The following is a 17,764-nucleotide window of genomic DNA, read 5'->3' on the forward strand; positions in this document are numbered from 1 at the left end:
GAAGGAGGGACAGTGATAGCAGGGAAGATAAGGAGTTCAGTTTTATCAGTATTCAGAGTAGGGAAGTGTGAGGACATCCAGGATTTAATAGCAGAAAGGCAAGAAGAGGGTTTATCAGGAATGTCAGGCGAGAAGGAGAGGAAGAGTTGGGTTTCATCAGCATAGAAATGGTGCGACATGCCAAAAGAGGAGATAATAGGAGCTAAGAATGAGGTGTAGAGTGAGAAAAGAAAAGGTCCAAGAACAGAGCCTTGGGGAACTCCGCAGTTGAGAGGAAAAGAAGGTTGCTGGTACTGGTACTGGTGGTACTTGGTACCCTTGATGGTACTGGTAGCGCGTAGCGCACCCTGGTGATTGATGGCGCTGGTGGCTCCCAGGGGATTGATGGCGTTGGTGGTGCTGAGGGCTCCCTGGGGTTTGGTGGCATTCAGCAAGTGGTGACTCTGGGCTGTTGTTCCGCTCTGCCTGCTCAGTGTCTATGGCAGCAGGTGTTGCCTCTGTGTCACTCACCTCCTGCCTCCTGGCTGCTGGCTGCCACCTCTGTACTTCCAACTCCCTCTATCCCCTCGGTCGAGCACCATACTGCAATTCTCTTCCCATGCAGTGGCTCAGCAGTGCCTCCACCGCCAGGGACTTGTGGCGGTGTTGGGACAGCAGTCCCCGCACCCTTACCTTCAGGTCATTCCACCTTTTGCGGCCGTCCTCACCATCATGGGGTACACTGGCAACTGCTGTTACCTTCTGGGCGATGTTGTGCCATATTGCTGTCCGCTGCTGCCTACTGGTCTTTCTTTGCCTAGCTCCATACAGCTCCTCACAGTGGACCACTACCTCATCTGTGAGGACCACAAGCGCACCCTTGCCGAATTTGGGCTTTGAGGCGTTTTTCAGCCCCCTTGCCTATTAGCCTCTCCTGAGTCGTTCTGGATGGTTTTGTGTGCTGGATGGCTGCAGGAAATGAAGATATTTAATAGATTGTATTTTTCAAAATGGGCGCTGCGATGCTTCCCGTTTCGGCTGTGACGCATCTTCTGCTGGAGCTAATAGCACCCGGTTCGGTGGCAGTAGCGCTATTTCTCCAGCATGGGGTCTGGCATGGATTCACATGCTCATGAATATTCCCCGTCGTCAGGCTGGGAATCCTTGGTAAAGAAAAAATCAGTTTCAGTTTCGTTTCTGAACTGTCTTTCTACTAGTAACCAATCACTGGTCTCTGGGTCATACTGCCCCCAGCCAATGACTGCCCTCTACCTAAGCCCCTCCTCTGGCAGCCATCTTCAGATTTTCACTGCACGTTCAAGTGTTGGGAGTCCTCGTGCTGTAGCTCTCGAGCTTTTACTGCGTTTAGCATTTTTTTGCCTCAGGCTCCACCGACTTCACTTCCGATTAACGGGGACCCGTTTTCAGAATTTTCTACGCCCCTCAAGGGCATCTTTTCGGCGTGCTTTCCACTTCTCGGAGGATTCCAGAAGATATTTGAGGCCTACCCTGTGTGGACGTGGCCCAGGACAAGGGAAGCGTGACGCCTGTTGGATCCAAGCTGTTCAGGAGCTGCCCTGGATGCGGACTTCAGAACGTCCTTAAAGAGGATGAGCACTCTCGGTGCCTCTACTGCCTCCATGACGACAAATCGGACGTGGAGAAGGACTGTGCATTTTGTAAGAACATGTCCGAACGGACAATGAAGGATCGTTGTATTCTACTCACCAACTGGCTGGAGGGGAAGAGCCCAGCAGCAGGTGAGAAGAGGAAGAAATCCGAGCGACCTTTGAGGGCGCTCCGGCGACGGGGGCCCAACAAAAGGCAAAGCACCATGAGTCCACGGGCACCGGGAGCGCCGATAGGTCTGGCTCCTCGGCTGCCAGGCAGGGCGCACTATCACCAACGCCATCAACCGCAAGCCAACGCTCTGGCTCGGTGAAGAGGAAGTCGGAGATCCCAGGTAAGCTTCGGGAGAAGCCCCGGTCGATCCCGACGGAGACAGCCGAGGGGAAGCGAGGCGGTGACCCTCCCCCCAAGGTGAAGGCCTCAGGCACGCCCAAGGTCGTGAAGGCCCTGATTCACCAGGTTAAGGCCTCGATTGAGGGAGTCGTGGCGGCCCTGGTGAAACCTACAGAGGCTTCCCCAGTGGAGGTGACTTCAGGGGCTAGAGTTTCCCTGCCACTCAGGAGGGAATCGTCTTTTCTGCCTATCGAGAAGACCCCCGTGAAACCCCAGCAGGAGAAAGAGGGGGGGCACGGTAGCCATAACGGACACGGATAACACCTCTGAGGATGAGTTGGTGAGCGTCCAAAGGATCCTCGACAAGAAGTTCAAGGAATCCAGGGCCCACGGGAAGGATCCCGACGAGGCCGATGAGGAGAGCAACAGGGGGGCCTACGAGGAAGATAGGGCTGCGGAGGACCCCGCGCCCCAACCGTCTGTCCCGTTGCAGCCGGTACCCGTACCTCAGGAAAATTCAGGAGCTATCTTGATGGCTATACAGACCCTGTGCGCTGAGATAAGGACAAGGATGCTCTTACCCCCCACCGACGACCCAGCGGGGCCTGGTCCGTCGGGGAGCCCGCCTAGCAAGCGGAGACGAGTCCATCCTCCTCCCCCCTTCCAGCCTTCACCCCCATCCCCTCCTCCGAGGGATGAGACTGCAACGGAGATGGCAACGACAGGGACGGACGACGATGGTGGTGACGACGGAATGGACCTCCCCTCACCACCTCCTCGGGCCTCCCTCCCGACGAAATTGGCTCCTTCCACGCCATGATCGCCTGGGCATCTGAGCTCTTCCAGCTCTGCCCCGAAGAACAGAAGAAGGAAGGTTTCCTCTACCAACGGCGGGAGGCCAAGAGGAAGACTGTCCTCTCAATCCCGTTACTGGATGACATCTGGGACGAGGGGCTGGCGCTCCTGAAGAACGCGTCCACGGCTCCTGCTAGGAGAGACTGGTACGAGAAGAAGTACTGGGTCCCAGACTCCACCCCTATGTGTCTCAGGGCACAGCCGTCCCCGGATTCGGTGGTCTCTGCGGCGGCCAAGAAGAAAGAGGCCGGGCGACGACGTCAACTTCAACATCCCCACCAGACGGCGAGGGGAAGAAGCTGGACGCCATGGGACGACGGGTCACTCGTCGTCGGCGACAACGATTAAAGTGGCCAATGCCCTCGTGATCGTGGCGCGCTACGACAGGGAGCTGTGGTTCAAGATCGCTCACCTGCTGGATTTCCTCCCGGACGACAAAAGGGCTAAGTTCCTGGAAATGCTACAGGAAGGCGAGGTGGCGTTGGACCACGGCATTACGGTGGCCACGGACATTGCATCGCCAACACTAGCTTTCGTCAGATGGGCAACAGTGTTTGCCTTCGCCGGCACGGTTGGCTCAAGGCCACCGACTTCCGTCAGGACGTGGAGACCAGGGTACGGGACATGCCTGTGACGCTCACCTGGCTCCCACAGAGGCGTCGATCTGGACTGGACTGCTGCGGTCTCCACCAATGTGACGCGTAGGGCCGAGATGACTGACTGGACTGGCCCACCTAGCTTCGTTTGCTTGGCCCGTAGGAATATTCTTCTGCAAGTGGAGAAAAGGAATTAACCACCCGTGGAGTTGAGCGTAAATCCCCCCACCCCGTTGTTCTCCCCACTGATCACCTTAAATGTCCCCTCTTATAGTCTGACCTGATGATTTGAAAAGATGAGCTCTCCATCCTGCATTGAGTGCAGGGGCGTGTAGATAACCAGTTGCTTCACTGGCTCGAAGGAATTGGTGAGTTCCAGGACAATATTGACTCTGATATTCCCGGCAAGACGCCGTAAGTATGTAGTTTGTAAGAGTTCAAATGCCTGACTTTCACTCTTGTCCGATTCCTTGCAGGTTGCAGCTTGACCCTACTGAAGAGTTCCTTGTGGCAACCGGTAATATTCTGGTAAGGATTTGTATTATCCAACACAGTTTGATAAAATAATGTCCATATGTAACCTGTTGCTTTCTCCCTTATTCAGGCGCTGAGAGAAAGTATGAAGTCTCAGGGAATAAAGCCTCCGGCGGTAAAATCAGGTATGTCTTTTGTGGTGAGTAGGGTTCCCCTGGTTAGTCCCTTTGTTTCACCTTGCTGTCCTTTTGTTTCCCCTTAGGGGCCGGGGTTCGGCTAGGATGCAGTGGAAGCTGCGCCGACCCGTGAAGAGGAATAGTACCCCCGGTGGTAAAATCAGGTAAGTCTATGGGGGGGATTCCTCTGTGTAGTCCCTTGGCTCACCTTCCTGTTCTTGTCTTCTCCTTAGGTGCCGGAGTGCGGCGGGAACATGAAGGATGATGCGGTGAAATGTGAAGATGCTGCGAAGGCCGGTGAGTTCAGCGCAGTGCTGCAGCAGGCGACGCAACGCGCATAAAATAACCTTTCTTCCAGCTCGAAGGCGCGATGGATCGGGAATTCAGTTAAGGATCAAAGTTATTGCTCTTGTTCTAACCTTTTCTCCTTCTTTCGCCCTTTTTCTAGGAGCTCCAAACTAGAGGTGGGCATGGCAGAAGACTGGATGCAGAATTGCAGGCACGGTGAGCGTTACGCTTCTGGATGCAGAATAACGCGAAGCGTGTGCTGCTCTTCGGGCATGGTTTTAAATAGCCTCCAAAGTAGTTCCAGGTAAGTATTCCTCCCCAGCCCCACCCGAGTAAAAAATAGTCCCTAGGTAAAATAGTCCCTTCCAAGCCTCTTTTGGCTTGGAGCTCTTGCAGCCTGGTCTGCATCAGGTAAGTTTGCAGCATGGTCTGCATCAGGTAAGTTTTAATCTATGAGCCTGGCGCCTATGGCGCCAGGACTGACTCTCCATATGAGCCTGGCGCCATAGGTGCCAGGACTGCACCCAAATAGCCCCTAGCAGGGGTTGTTGGGCTTGTTTGGGGTATCTTGATGCCTGCTTCCGGGGTTGCTGGAATTGGTCTGGGTCCCCGGGGGTAGGCATCATGACAATGCACTTTGACGGGAACAACCTGTTCTGCAAGACAGTGGACGACTCACTACAGGCCATCAAGGCGGACACTGAGACGGCTCGGGCCTTGGGTTTTCTTCAACAGCGACGGCCGTTCTACAGAGCTCCGGAGGCAAGCAAGGTGCCTCCAAAGGATTCAGTGGCGGTTCCTCGTCAAGACAGGAGGATCCCGTCGTCGTCGCCAAGGAGGCCAAGGCGGCAAGGCTGTGGCGAAAAAGGACTGAACCAGCCGTGGCGACCCCTCATGTACCTTCGTCGTCTAAACAAGTACATCAAGTCTCAGAAGTTCCGGATGGTCACCCTCCAGCACGTACTGGGCCAGCTGGAGGAAGGTGACTTCCTATCGTCGCTGGATTTGGAGGATGCCTACTTCCACATCCCCATCCTAAAAGGACATAGAAAATTCCTACGATTTGTGGTCCCAAGGGTGACACTATCAGTTCAAGGCCCTTCCCTTCGGATTGAAGTCGGCGCCAAAGATGTTCACCAAGTGCCTAGCACCAGTGGCGGCGCGGCTGCGCCTGCAGGGGATCCACGTATACCCCTACCTGGACGATTGGCTCATCGGAGCAAAGTCAAGAGAACTCGCCGTCGATCACACAGCGAAGACCGTCCAACTTCTCACGGATCTGGGATTCACAATGAACTTCGCGAAATCCCACTTGGTACCGTCACAAGTCACCCTGTTCCTGGGAGCCAGGCTCCACACAGTGGCGCGATTGGCTTCGTCGTCGGAGGAAAGGACAAAGGCCATCCTGGGCAAGGTACAACGGCTGTACCCTATCATCTGGCAGGAATAAAGAACACCATCGCCGACTCGCTCAGCAGGGAGCTGCGCTCGTGCCACGAGTGGGAACTTCGGCAGGATCAGGTGGATCTCCTATTCCGACGATGGGGCAACCCCCAGATCGACCTATTCGCGACGGCGACATACGCCAAGTGCTGGATGTTCGCCAGCAGGTTTCCCCGGCCGGGGAGATTGGGCGATGCCTTCTCATTCCCCTGGGACAGCCTGTTCCTGTATGCGTTCCCCCCGTTGCTGCTGTAACTCATCGGTCCCGGTGCAGGATGATACTCGTCGCACCGGCGTTGCCGAGGCAGATCAGGTTCCCGGACCTTCTGGACATGTCAGCGCCCCCTCCGGTCAAACTGCCGACAGACGCTGATCTTCTCGCCAGGGAAGGAGGCGCCATCCTCCATCACGAATCAGGATCACTGAACCTGCAGGCCTGGCTCCTGCAGCACTAGTGTTCGGAGGGTTCGATATCCCGGCAGACTGCAAGGAGGTGCTTGCAAAGGCCAGGGCGTCATCGACTCTCAAGTGCTATGGACACAAATGGAAGAGGTTCTCTGTCTGGTGCTGTGCACAGAAGATTAACCCTCTGTGGATTACGGCCCCTCAAGTGCTACCGTACTTGCTATCGCTGGCCAAGGCGGGGCTGGCACATGCCTCCATCAAGATCCATCTGGCGGCTATCTCCCGCTACACCAGAACTCCGGGGCGGTCATCTCTGTGGTCTCATCGCCTGGTGAAGGAGTTCATGAAAGGACTGTTCCGATCGTTGTCGCCGGTGAAGGCTCCAGCCCTGGCGTGGGAACTCAACCTGGTGCTGACTAAACTCACGGGGCCGCCATTCGAGCCTCTGCATTCGGCACCATTGAAGTTCCTGTCGTGGAAGACAGCGTTTCTTGTGGCCATCACCTCTGCACGATCAGTGGGAGAGATCCAGGCCCTCTCCTGTAAACCTCCATACCTGACATTCCACGAGACAAGGGTAGTGCTGAGGATGCACCCCTCCTTCATGCTCAAGATGCCGTCAGACTTTGCACTCGCTGGATGTGGCTAGAGCGCTGAAGTTCTACATGGACCGCACGAAGAGTCTTTGGAAGACATCACAGCTGTTTGTAAACTTTGGACCTGTGAACCAAGGGAAGGCTCTCTCGAAGGCTTCCATTTCCAGATGGCTCTCCTGCTGCATCATGCACTGTCACCGGTTGGCAAACCGACCGTTGCCCGGCCGTCCGAGAGCCCATTCGACTAGAGCGATCGCTGCTACCAAGGCGTTCTTGTCTGGTGTGCCCCTGCTGGACATCTGCAGGGCTGCTACGTGAAGGTCGACACACACCTTCACGAGATTCTACTGCATCAACCGGGATTCCAGGGAGGAGTCGAGAGTCGGCCAGGCAGTGCTGCGCAACCTGTTCGCTTGAAGGTGAGCCTGGTGAGGAGGTAAGAGATGCTTAATGTTGAGTTGTTGAAATGCTTAATGTTGAGCCTTGCCACCTCCCGTGGTTGTGCATGTGTGTACTGCTATGTATTCTTGTATTCATGAGCATATGAATCCATGCCAGACCCCATGCTGGAGAAGGAACCAGTTACTTAACTGTAACTGTTGTTCTCCTGCATGGGTCTGGCATGGATTCACATGCAAACCCTCCCTCCTAGCCCTCTGCGGCTCTTCTCTTGGTCCTACTTCCACTTTACGTGCTACCAAATCTGAAGATGGCTGCCAGAGTAGGGGCTTAGGTAGAGGGCAATCATTGGCTGGGGGCAGTATAACCCAGAGACCAGTGATTGGTTACTAGTAGAAAGACAGTTCAGAAACGAAACTGAAACCGATTTTTTCTTTACCGAGGATTCCCAGCTTGACAACGGGGATTATTCATGAGCATATGAATCCATGCCAGACCCATGCTGGAGAACAACAGTTACAGGTAAGTAACTTGTTCCTTGCGCTGCTTTCTTGGCGGTAGCGCTTATTCCGGCTCTATTAGCGTTATAGCTGCTTTACCGCCGGACTTGTGACGAGGCCCATCATTGTTATTGTTAAGTATAGAACTTGCTCTTATATACCACAATATCCTCCCTCTATCTACTCTCTGTAGTGTCCACCGAAGAGCTTTCCAAATGTGTATTCAAACAATAATTACCCAGTCGTACTCATGCTCATTGTATAACCCTTGGAACATTTTCACCTTGTGCCCATCAGCTTTATCGTCCATCCCCTGACTCCTCCTCACTCTAATGGCCTTCTTGGCTAGGCCGATGCTGATTTGGTTCTCTGGTTCACCTCTCTACCACCTCCTGACAGCTTGTTAGGATGCATTCAAGTCCCCTGCCCGCCAAAACGATTTACGGTAAGGAAAATATATTAGGGGTATAGTGCCATGTGAAAAGCGGTGGAAGGGGGAGGGAGGCGCCCTGTAGGGGCAAGAGAATAGTGTAGGTTATAGTAATGGAGGGTAGGCGAGCCATTGTAGCGTTGTGACAAATAGCACTGCTCTAGCACCATTTTCGGAGATTGAAGCCTAGAAAGGCCAGGTCCCAGTATTTGCAATAGTACACAAAACTATCTTTCCTATGTGTACCCAGCTCAGGCAGCCAAGTAAACAGCCTTCACACCGAAGAGATACAACTAGCCCATTGCCTCACACGGCAGACCTATGTAATTAAAAAGTAATGTGAATAGCTAAGCGCAAGCAGGGCTCCACCAGTCCCTGAAGGCCAATCTCCTGGGAGCGGGAGCAGAGGTCCTGGGCTGCCAAAATAACCCTACTCAGATTTAGGGCACGGGTACCCCCATGATACTGACCACTCTATTTGAACTACCAGAGGCCCACCATTAGAACCCCTAAATCCGTCACAAGGTGACTGATTATTTGGTCATGGCAGAGGGGAAGGTTAAGGGAGGAGGATGCTGCCAAGGCAGGTACAGGTACAGAGAGAAGGATGTCCTGTGATTTGTACTTCGAGGTGCACAGGGCGAGGATAACAAATCTAGGTCAGTGTCTGGGAGGCATGGTGGGGGCACCTATATGTTGGGGATCCAAAGAAGCGCCTCACATTTCAGAGGGGAAATTTGACCTCAAGACTATCGATTGAGCTCATGTACAAGTACCAGGTGCACATCACGTGATTTGTTCATGGGGAGATAAGCATTCTCAAATAAGATCCAATCACTGGACATCCCATGTGGAGTGGGTGGTATGTACATAGGGGAGGGCAAATGAGCTGGGGGAATTACCACTGTATATTGCTTGCGTCATTTGTGACAATATTTGTCTTTGAAATTGAATGCTTTACTGTCAGCGAGTTAGTGCGATCCATGGCAGTCGGGAGTGAATGCCCCTACTGACATGCTGTTTTGATTTTGACGAAATAAAACCTTGTTTTCCTTGCAAAGGGTGCACTTAGCCTTTTTCCTCTGAGGATTTATATTTCTTGGTCTGGTTGCCGGTGATCTGCCCTACAAGCTTTCCACCTTCCTTGACTCTGGCATCTCCAACGCCTTCCTTTTCCTGCTAGTGGTTTCCTCCTGGTGGGTACCTTCTTCCTATCTCCCTTTCCGACTTCAGATATGGGTAATAGAGGTCAGCTATTGGTGGCAGCAGACAGGCCACTGAGCCAACAGAAACACATCTTCCATATGCTTCCCTGTTCCACAAAACCAAAGTGAGTAGTGGTTAGAAGTGTATTAAATCACCTTGTTTCCTGAAACAAAACAACAGGGGACAAATGGCTGTTGAATGTGTGAGGGATGGCTACAGGGTCAGATTTCTGTTTCTCCACTTTATATTCACCCCGTAAAAGCCAGAATTCTCTGCATGCGCCCCTGCTGGTTCCAAGACAAATATTATGGTCTGCAAGAATGCAGTGTGCAAAAGGCCTTCTTTAAAACAGGTTAACAGGTCTACTCCTAGAACTTTCTAGTATAAAAGAAAGACACAAACCAATTCAGACCTATTGTCAATCTCAACGTTGTGAAAAGCGGGTGAGGAAAGAGAGATTAGAGATGTATTTCCTTCACCCCAGAAAGGGGATTGCTGTGCACTACTGGCCTTCAGGGCGCACATTTTGATGTTCTGATTGCTGTACACCTTTGAATTCTCTTGAGGTTCATGATAAAGAACAACAATGTCAGTAAAAAGTGACTATTTGGACTCCATTCAGCCCTGCGCGTGTTCTTCACATGCATGGCGATGGTAGGGGCTCAGGTTGGAAATGTTATGAAGACAAATGTGTATTCCTAGCAAGAGGACTGGCAGAACAAACCACATGTATTTTAAAAAACACTGATTTCCACTTGATGTGTTTCATCAATCAGAACACGGGCCTTCAAGTGAATCCGGAAGAGTCTTCTCCAATGCCGACGCAAAGCTATCTTCTCTTTTTGGAATTTTTTTGATGAATTAATACGCTGATACATTAATAAGTTAATGTGTTAGAAGTGGAAGATAAACAATGAAAGACAGGAGGAACACATGGAAAAAGAATGGCAGTAGCCCAGTTCCTCATTGTGTGGTCCCTCATTCTAACCCTTTTTCAGTAAAGATCCTTCTCATTAGCTATAGCTTGAGCCACGGGACCCCATACTGCGGTGAATGTATTTGTTAAGCCCCTTTGATGATGTTATGGTTCTTTGATTAAACAGTTGATGGTAAATCTGTTGAGCCACTGGGATGCCAAGAGCCAGTGCAAGTCTTGCCATGCTCAAGCCATTATCAGGCAGATCACACATACTGACATAGAAGAGCGGTCCCTGTCTCTTCCCCTTCCCTTGGCAAGTACACTTGTGCCTTTCACTTATTATATCATCTATTTGCAGAGGATTCTCCAGTCTTACTCACCTTCCCATCTTCCACTGTTGCGATAGCCTCTTGCATCACTAAGCGCCCAACTGCTACCTGCCACTGGATGGCGCTGCGCTGCCTGATGCTCAATTCCTCTTTAATTGAAGTGATCTTTTGCAAGCCCCTAATGGCGCACCAATTCTCTCCTCTCCTATATCCTTTCCGTCCTCCAGGGCTTGCAATCTAGAGATTTCTCTTTGGGAGCATACAATAACTTCAGGACTTAATTGCCTTCTCCGCTGCTGCTACCTCACCTTTCACTCGAGAAAAAAAACTCACTGCCACTCTGATCCTCAACAGGCTGCTTTACTCCTCCAGTTCCCTCATTGGACTTTCACTCTGCTACTTTGCTACTCACAATAAATGAAGGAAACGAGCTCACAATACCAACGTCATGCGAGGTGGCTAGCCTTGCATTTCCCTCCATCTGTGGATTAGCGCCCCCCCCTTCACCTCCGCCCAAACTGAATATATCTCCTGCTTCTCATTCCATTGTACTACCCTTAACATAACCGCTCCTCGTCCACTATATTCCCCCACCTCCTTCTCCTTGTGCTCCCTCACCATTCTCTTCCAGTGGGGAGCCCCAGGGCCTTCTCGTGTTTCCACTTATCCCCAATTCTCCCAATCCTTCATCCCCAGGGAAAAGTACATCTGTAAATACTGTAACTTCTGAAGCTGTAGTTATACTGTGTCTTGTGATGTCCCGATTTACTGTTTTGAACTCTTCCTCCTCCACTTTCCGGTATTATGTATTAAACCACTATGTCACGTTTATGTTTAACATCCAGAAGTTGACATCAACAATATGCTGCTTGTATAGTGCTTGTTGGAAAACCATTTTTCATTTTCAATAATTAAACAGTACTAAAATAAATACAAAATATACCATCTTAAGAAAAGTATCCACCATCAATTTAATCGCAGAGTAACCTTCAGAGACAGTTAACTCCATTATAAAATGATCAGCTATAGTAGGCCAAAGTCGTAACATATCAATCGATTGAAGACTTGCATCGGGGACACACTGGGCATGAAATTACATACTGTGGCTATTCTCCACCGGGTTGCAGTAAAGGTGCAAATTCAGGGCTGCCAAAGGGGGTGAACCTAACAATTATGTAACTGAGGGGGGCACACAGCGGGAAAGGGGAGGGGGCACACCTGGGGGTGAAGACCTCATTGACCGATGCACTGTGTAATTTTGGAGTATATGCCCCAGGTAAGTAAAACATTTGTCTTTTCGCAGCCACGGGCTTCATGTCCTGGGCAACCATTTATTTCTCGAGTGTTCAGCTACAGCAGTATCCTGGATACGGCTCCATGTTAGAGTGTCACTGAGAAAAAGCCGCCAGGTAGACAACTTTATTTCCCTGACCACTAACACACTTTCCCCAAATATTCTAAGAGGTGTATAATTATATATTATTACCTACAATCCTAGAATATTTGGGGAAAGTGTTTCATTTTCCTAAGGGTGCATTATTAAGGAAATGTCGCCCCCTTGTGGCAATTTCCCCAGTGACTTTATCACTGGATGCGCTGAAGACATGTTGTCATTTGGCAGTTCCCAGGAGAACGTAGCCGCAGAGGAAGGGGACTAGTATATACTTTTGAGACCAGCGAGCTAGGTACTTGGGTGCTCGATAGGAATTTGTAGGGAATTAGAAATTAAATGCAGTCAAATAAAATCCAACCACGATGGGGTATGCAGTTTCAAATCGGCCCTTGGCAGATGGTAATGGGAATGGGTTGTAGGGCGAAAGAACGAGCGACAGGGAACCGATCAGCAAGCAGAGGTTTCAGTGTCCCTTGGGTGCGTCAGTGTTTTGTGTCCTTGCTGATGTATGCAGGGCACCTCATTGATCGGATGCTGTTTGAATGTCTCCCCTTTGCCAAGCTCAGGCTGTTTCATCAGTTGGACGGGAGCAACCAATGGTCCATTGGCAGATGAATAAAGTTCCAGTGGTCAGCACAATCACTTAATGCTTTGAAACTTAATTGTTGGGCAGTGTGGGGAGGTGCGTGACCTCAGTATGGGTGGTGTTGGACAAGTGGGGCCTGGATGGCTTGAACCAATTACAATTATTCAATGGATGCCTGGATGTAGGGGACCGACGCAGTCTTGCCAATTAGCTTTCACAAGGTGTTCTAAAATGTTTCAAACTGTTGTGTATGTAAATTATATAGTTTGTGTATAAAAACTTTGCTCATTGTAAGCAGCGTTGACAGCTCACTTCACTCAGTTCAGTGCCACGGGGCTCTTTGGGCTGTGCTTTCCCAGTTTCTTTCTGGGCCAAAATAAATTGCGTTGCTTCTCACTTGATTTACGCTCCTTTTTGGATTACATCGGTGTTCCAGTCCTTACTTGCCTTGGAGGACCCCCTACACAGGGTCAGCCATCAAAAAGACCTTAAAATAATCCACAGTATACTTAACCCCTGCTATGTGCAGCGTGGAAAATGTCATTACCTATTCTCGATAGGTCTACGTTTCTGAACAGGTGCAAACAAGGCATGGCCCTGAAAATGTAGTCTTATCATTAACAGGAACAGAAGACCCCAAAACAGGATGTGATCATCAAGTCTCCTTAATTTTAAAAAATGTTGATAAAATAACTTGTCAATTGTGGCAACCTCATCCTTCTCTTAGAATCCAGGCATTTTGAATCCATAGAGGCTTGGCCACCACTAAATTCTTTCTCGTTGCTAGCAAGGAGGCCGGTGAATAGGAGTGTCCTCTGTTGTCCAAAGATCTTTCTTTGACATGTGTGACAGTGTCACCACTGGGAAGATTCTAGAGGAGAACAAAGAAACGCTGGAGTGCAGGGGACACCACAAGCTATGTGATAAGACCGCTGGAGGTGTTATCTGGAGGACCGCCAGTCTGCACATACCTCTTGATGGAGCTGTACCTGGTAGACCTCACTAGGAAATGTATTTCATGGGGATTGAGGGAAAATGTCTTCATCTCACCACAATCAAAGTGGAGTACGGATATGTGGATAAAACCCCAAGAAAATCAGCATCAGGAAAGTTTCTACTTAATGCATTATGCACTGGAACGGTGCCATTTGCTCCGGGCTCCATCTATGAGCCGAAACTTTGATCAGGATTATTTCCCGAGAGCTCCTTTAGGTGTGCAAACCCCGGTGTCATGACACAAATAAAGCATGCTTGCACTAGCGGAATCTGCTGTCGGCAAGCAAGTTCCCCTACTGAAATCTTCAGCACTTGGAAGGATGCGAAACCACCAGAAAGGAAGATTTGCCACTGAGAGAACCTGGGAAAAGTTTGTGGTGGGCTCAGGCCTAGGTGAGCAACCCTTATCTTAGTGGTTAGAATTATTGCAACCTGAAAATGACCAGATTGTGGGGAGGGTGGGGCAGTGCTCCTAACCAAGGAGACCCCTAAGGCACGAGGGGGAAAGCTACACTGTCTTGCCCTGAGTCCAAGGAGAACCCTATGGCAATTTTAAAAGTTTTTCTTCAGTAGGGTTGTGTCACGCAGCTACAGAGTACTGTAAGATGGCTCAACTTGGCGGTCGTCTGCCATCAGACAAGGAAAGAAGTGCTCACATTCCTAAACCTTGAAATACTTGTCATGAGAATCATCCCAGAGAATGTTCTAAAAGTCATATAATACCCTTTAAAATAATAACACATTTTGAAAAAATGAGGCATACCTATGTTTTTAAAGAATATGAAAATGGCTGGAAAGCAAGTGTTACATGTGAAAGCACTTTTTTATACATTATTACCCTGTTTTGCTATCGCTGTCCACTCTTTTTTATTAGTATACAGTCACATCGCCGAATTTCTTTGGAACACATGGCTAATTGTTTAATTAACACTGTATATCCCTGTTCATCACAATTATTTTTACAGGTGTTCAGTCTCAATCAAAATTAAGGGGCAAATCAGTATACAATGCCTGAGGTATTTGCTTCAATATTTACCAAGTAACCTCCCTCAAAAGCCATTTCCACCTTTCTTGTGGGTACTTGACTGATTCATCACGTCTTTAACTCGTTCATCTTCGAATGGACCCAATGATCACTCACCCATCTGAATAAACCTGGTGGCTTCAGCTCTGCGCGCAACGCCGAGTCTCCCCCACTGGTTGGTGTTGTCAAGGTAATGAGTGGCAATGACTGCTGGCGTCATGGTAATCATATTTTGCTCCCCGCAACCCACTGGAACTGTGATTAGATGCTTCAGGTTGGCGCCATCTATGGAGTTCTCCACTGTTTCACCAACAATGTCACCTGTAAAACATCACAATGAGCACGACTTAAAGGACCTCCGCAGAACATAGAGGGGGCTTTGGCAGTTGCATGGTGCATTTCTACTACTCATCTGCCTGTTTTAGAGTGGGGTGGTATTCTAGTTGCGTTGTATTTTTTTTATAAAGTACGAAATCTGAACCTCGATGCCCATATCTATGTGCTTCGCTACACACAAGATGACTGTTTAAAACATATCACAACACAAAAAGTACAAATAAATAATACTGAGTAGTTGTCACATTAGAGCTAAAGCTGATGCACATTTCTGATGGTCCTCTGTATGATACTGAAAAACAATTAACAATGTAAATGGAAGTCTTTTTCTCTCATGAGAGGTAATTCCTGTTTCTGCTCCATTGACTATCGTACTCAAGCCCCAGGATAGCACCTTGAAGTCGGAATGATTCCAAGAGTGTAGAATGAACGGATGCCAATGGATATGCTGTGCTATGCAGTGTAAAATCATGAGCCTCATTGCTCGAATCAGAGCTTGCTGCTGAATCTTTTAATTGGAAGGGCGTACACATTTCCCTTGATTATACAGGAGTGGCCTGGTATAGCAAAGGGGCATGAACCCTCAAGAAGGAATTATTGGGGTTCTCCCCAAGTAAAAATCCTTAAATTAACAGGGTACTACTTTTACAGCATAATTTCTTTGAAGAAATGTGTAAACAGTTTACAATCCGTTTTTTTTAGGGCAACACATGAACAAATCTAATAGATGCCAAATCACCAATAGTACACATCAGCATTTGACAACATATTTTCATGATGCCTTTGCCCACAAAATATGCTAGTATTCTGCCACTGTACAAAAATGCATGTTCATGCTGGCTGTGCCCATTCATGTCAATGCTGGCTTCACTATTATATGCCAGTATGACCACACATATTTTCTTTGCCTGTAATTCCAGTAATACTATATGAAAACATGTCCATGCTGGCCCTGCCAATATATACCAGTATCCCCATGTAAGAATGGTAAACAGTGATTATAACGAAAAATAAATAACAAAAAAAATGTTGAATTTCTGGTTAAAGTATATATGGGATGGGGTAAGGGATTAAAAAGGGTGGGAAGGATTTGGGGGTAAAACAACTAGGGAAACAGGGGTTTGGGGGAAGCGCCCATATTAAAAAACAAAAAGAAATTCAACATGTTTTCATTATTTTTAATTCACTGAAAACGTTCCATGTAGGCTTTTCCCTTAATTCCAGTAAGAAATGTCATGTAACTGAAGGAAAACATGTATATATTGTCTCCACCAAAGTAGGCCAATATGAACCTGTATGCCCACTCATGGACTTTGTCCATTATGCCAGTAAACATTTTGTGCCATTGTAAGAAAACATGTTCCTTCTGGCTGCAAAATGTAAGCCATTTCGGCCACGTACGAACACTCATCATGTGAGCTTTGCCCATAATGCCAGTAGAAAATGTCATGCCTACTGTAAGAAAACATGTCCAGACTGGCTGCACTAATATGGGCCAGTATCCCCCCATGAGAACACTCCTCATGTTGGCTTTGCCATACTATCTGCACAAATGTAGGCTAGTATGTCCACATAGGAACACTCATCATGTTGGCTTTTCCATAATGCCAGTAAAACATGTTAGACCACTGGAAGAAAATACATCCACTGACTGTACTAATGTACACTGAACCACCCCTCGCAGTAATCTGCCCCCCCCACACACGTTAGCTGCCAGGTTTTAGTGGCAGTGCCTCTTCCCCTTCAAAATCCGCAATTGCAGCCCTTGCCCTCATACCCCCAACCCACACACACACATTACACTCATACACGCTTTCTTTGCATACACGTACACACGACACAGTCACACCCAAACGCTCACAGGAAACCTTTAGCATGCATAGATAAACACACATATGCATACACACACTTGCACAAATATACATAATTAGAATTTTCAACACTCACTTGCTCTCACCCTCAGCTCGCAGCCGATACGTGGTCGGCCGAATAGCCCACCCCTCTGCTCCTGGAGTCAGGGTGGTTGATGCATTTTAGTTGGGGTATGATTAGAGGCCAGTAAGCCCATGCTTCTACGCCCCACCTGCATCTCAATACTGTGTTCTATGGCATTTCTCCTTGGGCTCCTCATGAAAACCCGCCAAAAATCCCATTGTTACTCCCCTGAAAAAAAGACAGAGGCCACTTCCTCTTTAACAACCTGAACAGCAGTCAGGAGAGAATGTAATATTAATGACGCAAGAAGGAAAAGAATAATAATCCAATTATTGCCACAGAACTTGTCTTTTTATGATTTAGAGAATATAATGTGAAGCCAGTTCTGAAATATAAGATGGAAGTTGATTTCTGGACTATAGCTCAGTTTTACTATTTGCTGAGCATGAGCCTTACCAATCTTTATATATGTTTGGCCACTGGAATATGTTTTTAACCAGCAGCAACATATCCTGCTAGTAGTCCAGTAGATTTGACATAATTACCATTCCCACATACCCTACCTCAGAGAGATGTGCATGAAAGAGTCCCTGCAACTATAAGCAGTCAGCCTCTTGGTTTGAGTGCTTTGAAAAAAACTGTTCAGTACATAAAGTTGGCCTACTATGCCACTTCAGGCACTATCAGTAATAGATGAGTCTAGAATGTTCCCCTAGTGTCCTTTTTTCAGAATTATATAATTACATACAAAGGGCTAGACTTGATCTAATTCCCTAAGCGTATTTGTAAATCCTGAAAATGACATAGAAGTGTTGAAAGACATGGCTAATCATGTTTGTTTTGTTGAATATTTTGACAGATTTCTGTTTTCCCTCTAGCAACTTTTAGGGGGCTTTGCAATACAGAGTCCTAGAGCAGTCTGCTTACGACAGTGAGA

General features: G+C 48.6%; 1 protein-coding gene across 2 annotated transcripts in view; it reads right to left on the reverse strand.

The window, feature by feature from the left end:
* The window catches only part of LOC138447868 (complement C3-like), a 1,306,650-nt gene that overhangs the window by 353,915 nt on the left and 934,971 nt on the right, over positions 1-17,764 (reverse strand). For both annotated transcript variants that reach the window (XM_069604330.1, XM_069604329.1), the window contains one exon: positions 14,674-14,877. In XM_069604330.1, the coding sequence (XP_069460431.1) occupies positions 14,674-14,877 (204 nt within the window). The remainder of the gene's footprint in view (positions 1-14,673; positions 14,878-17,764) is intronic.

This window comes from Ambystoma mexicanum, chromosome 3q (assembly GCF_040938575.1).
Source record: "Ambystoma mexicanum isolate Mex_15411 chromosome 3q, UKY_AmexF1_1, whole genome shotgun sequence".
NCBI classification, from domain to species: Eukaryota; Metazoa; Chordata; class Amphibia; order Caudata; family Ambystomatidae; genus Ambystoma; species Ambystoma mexicanum.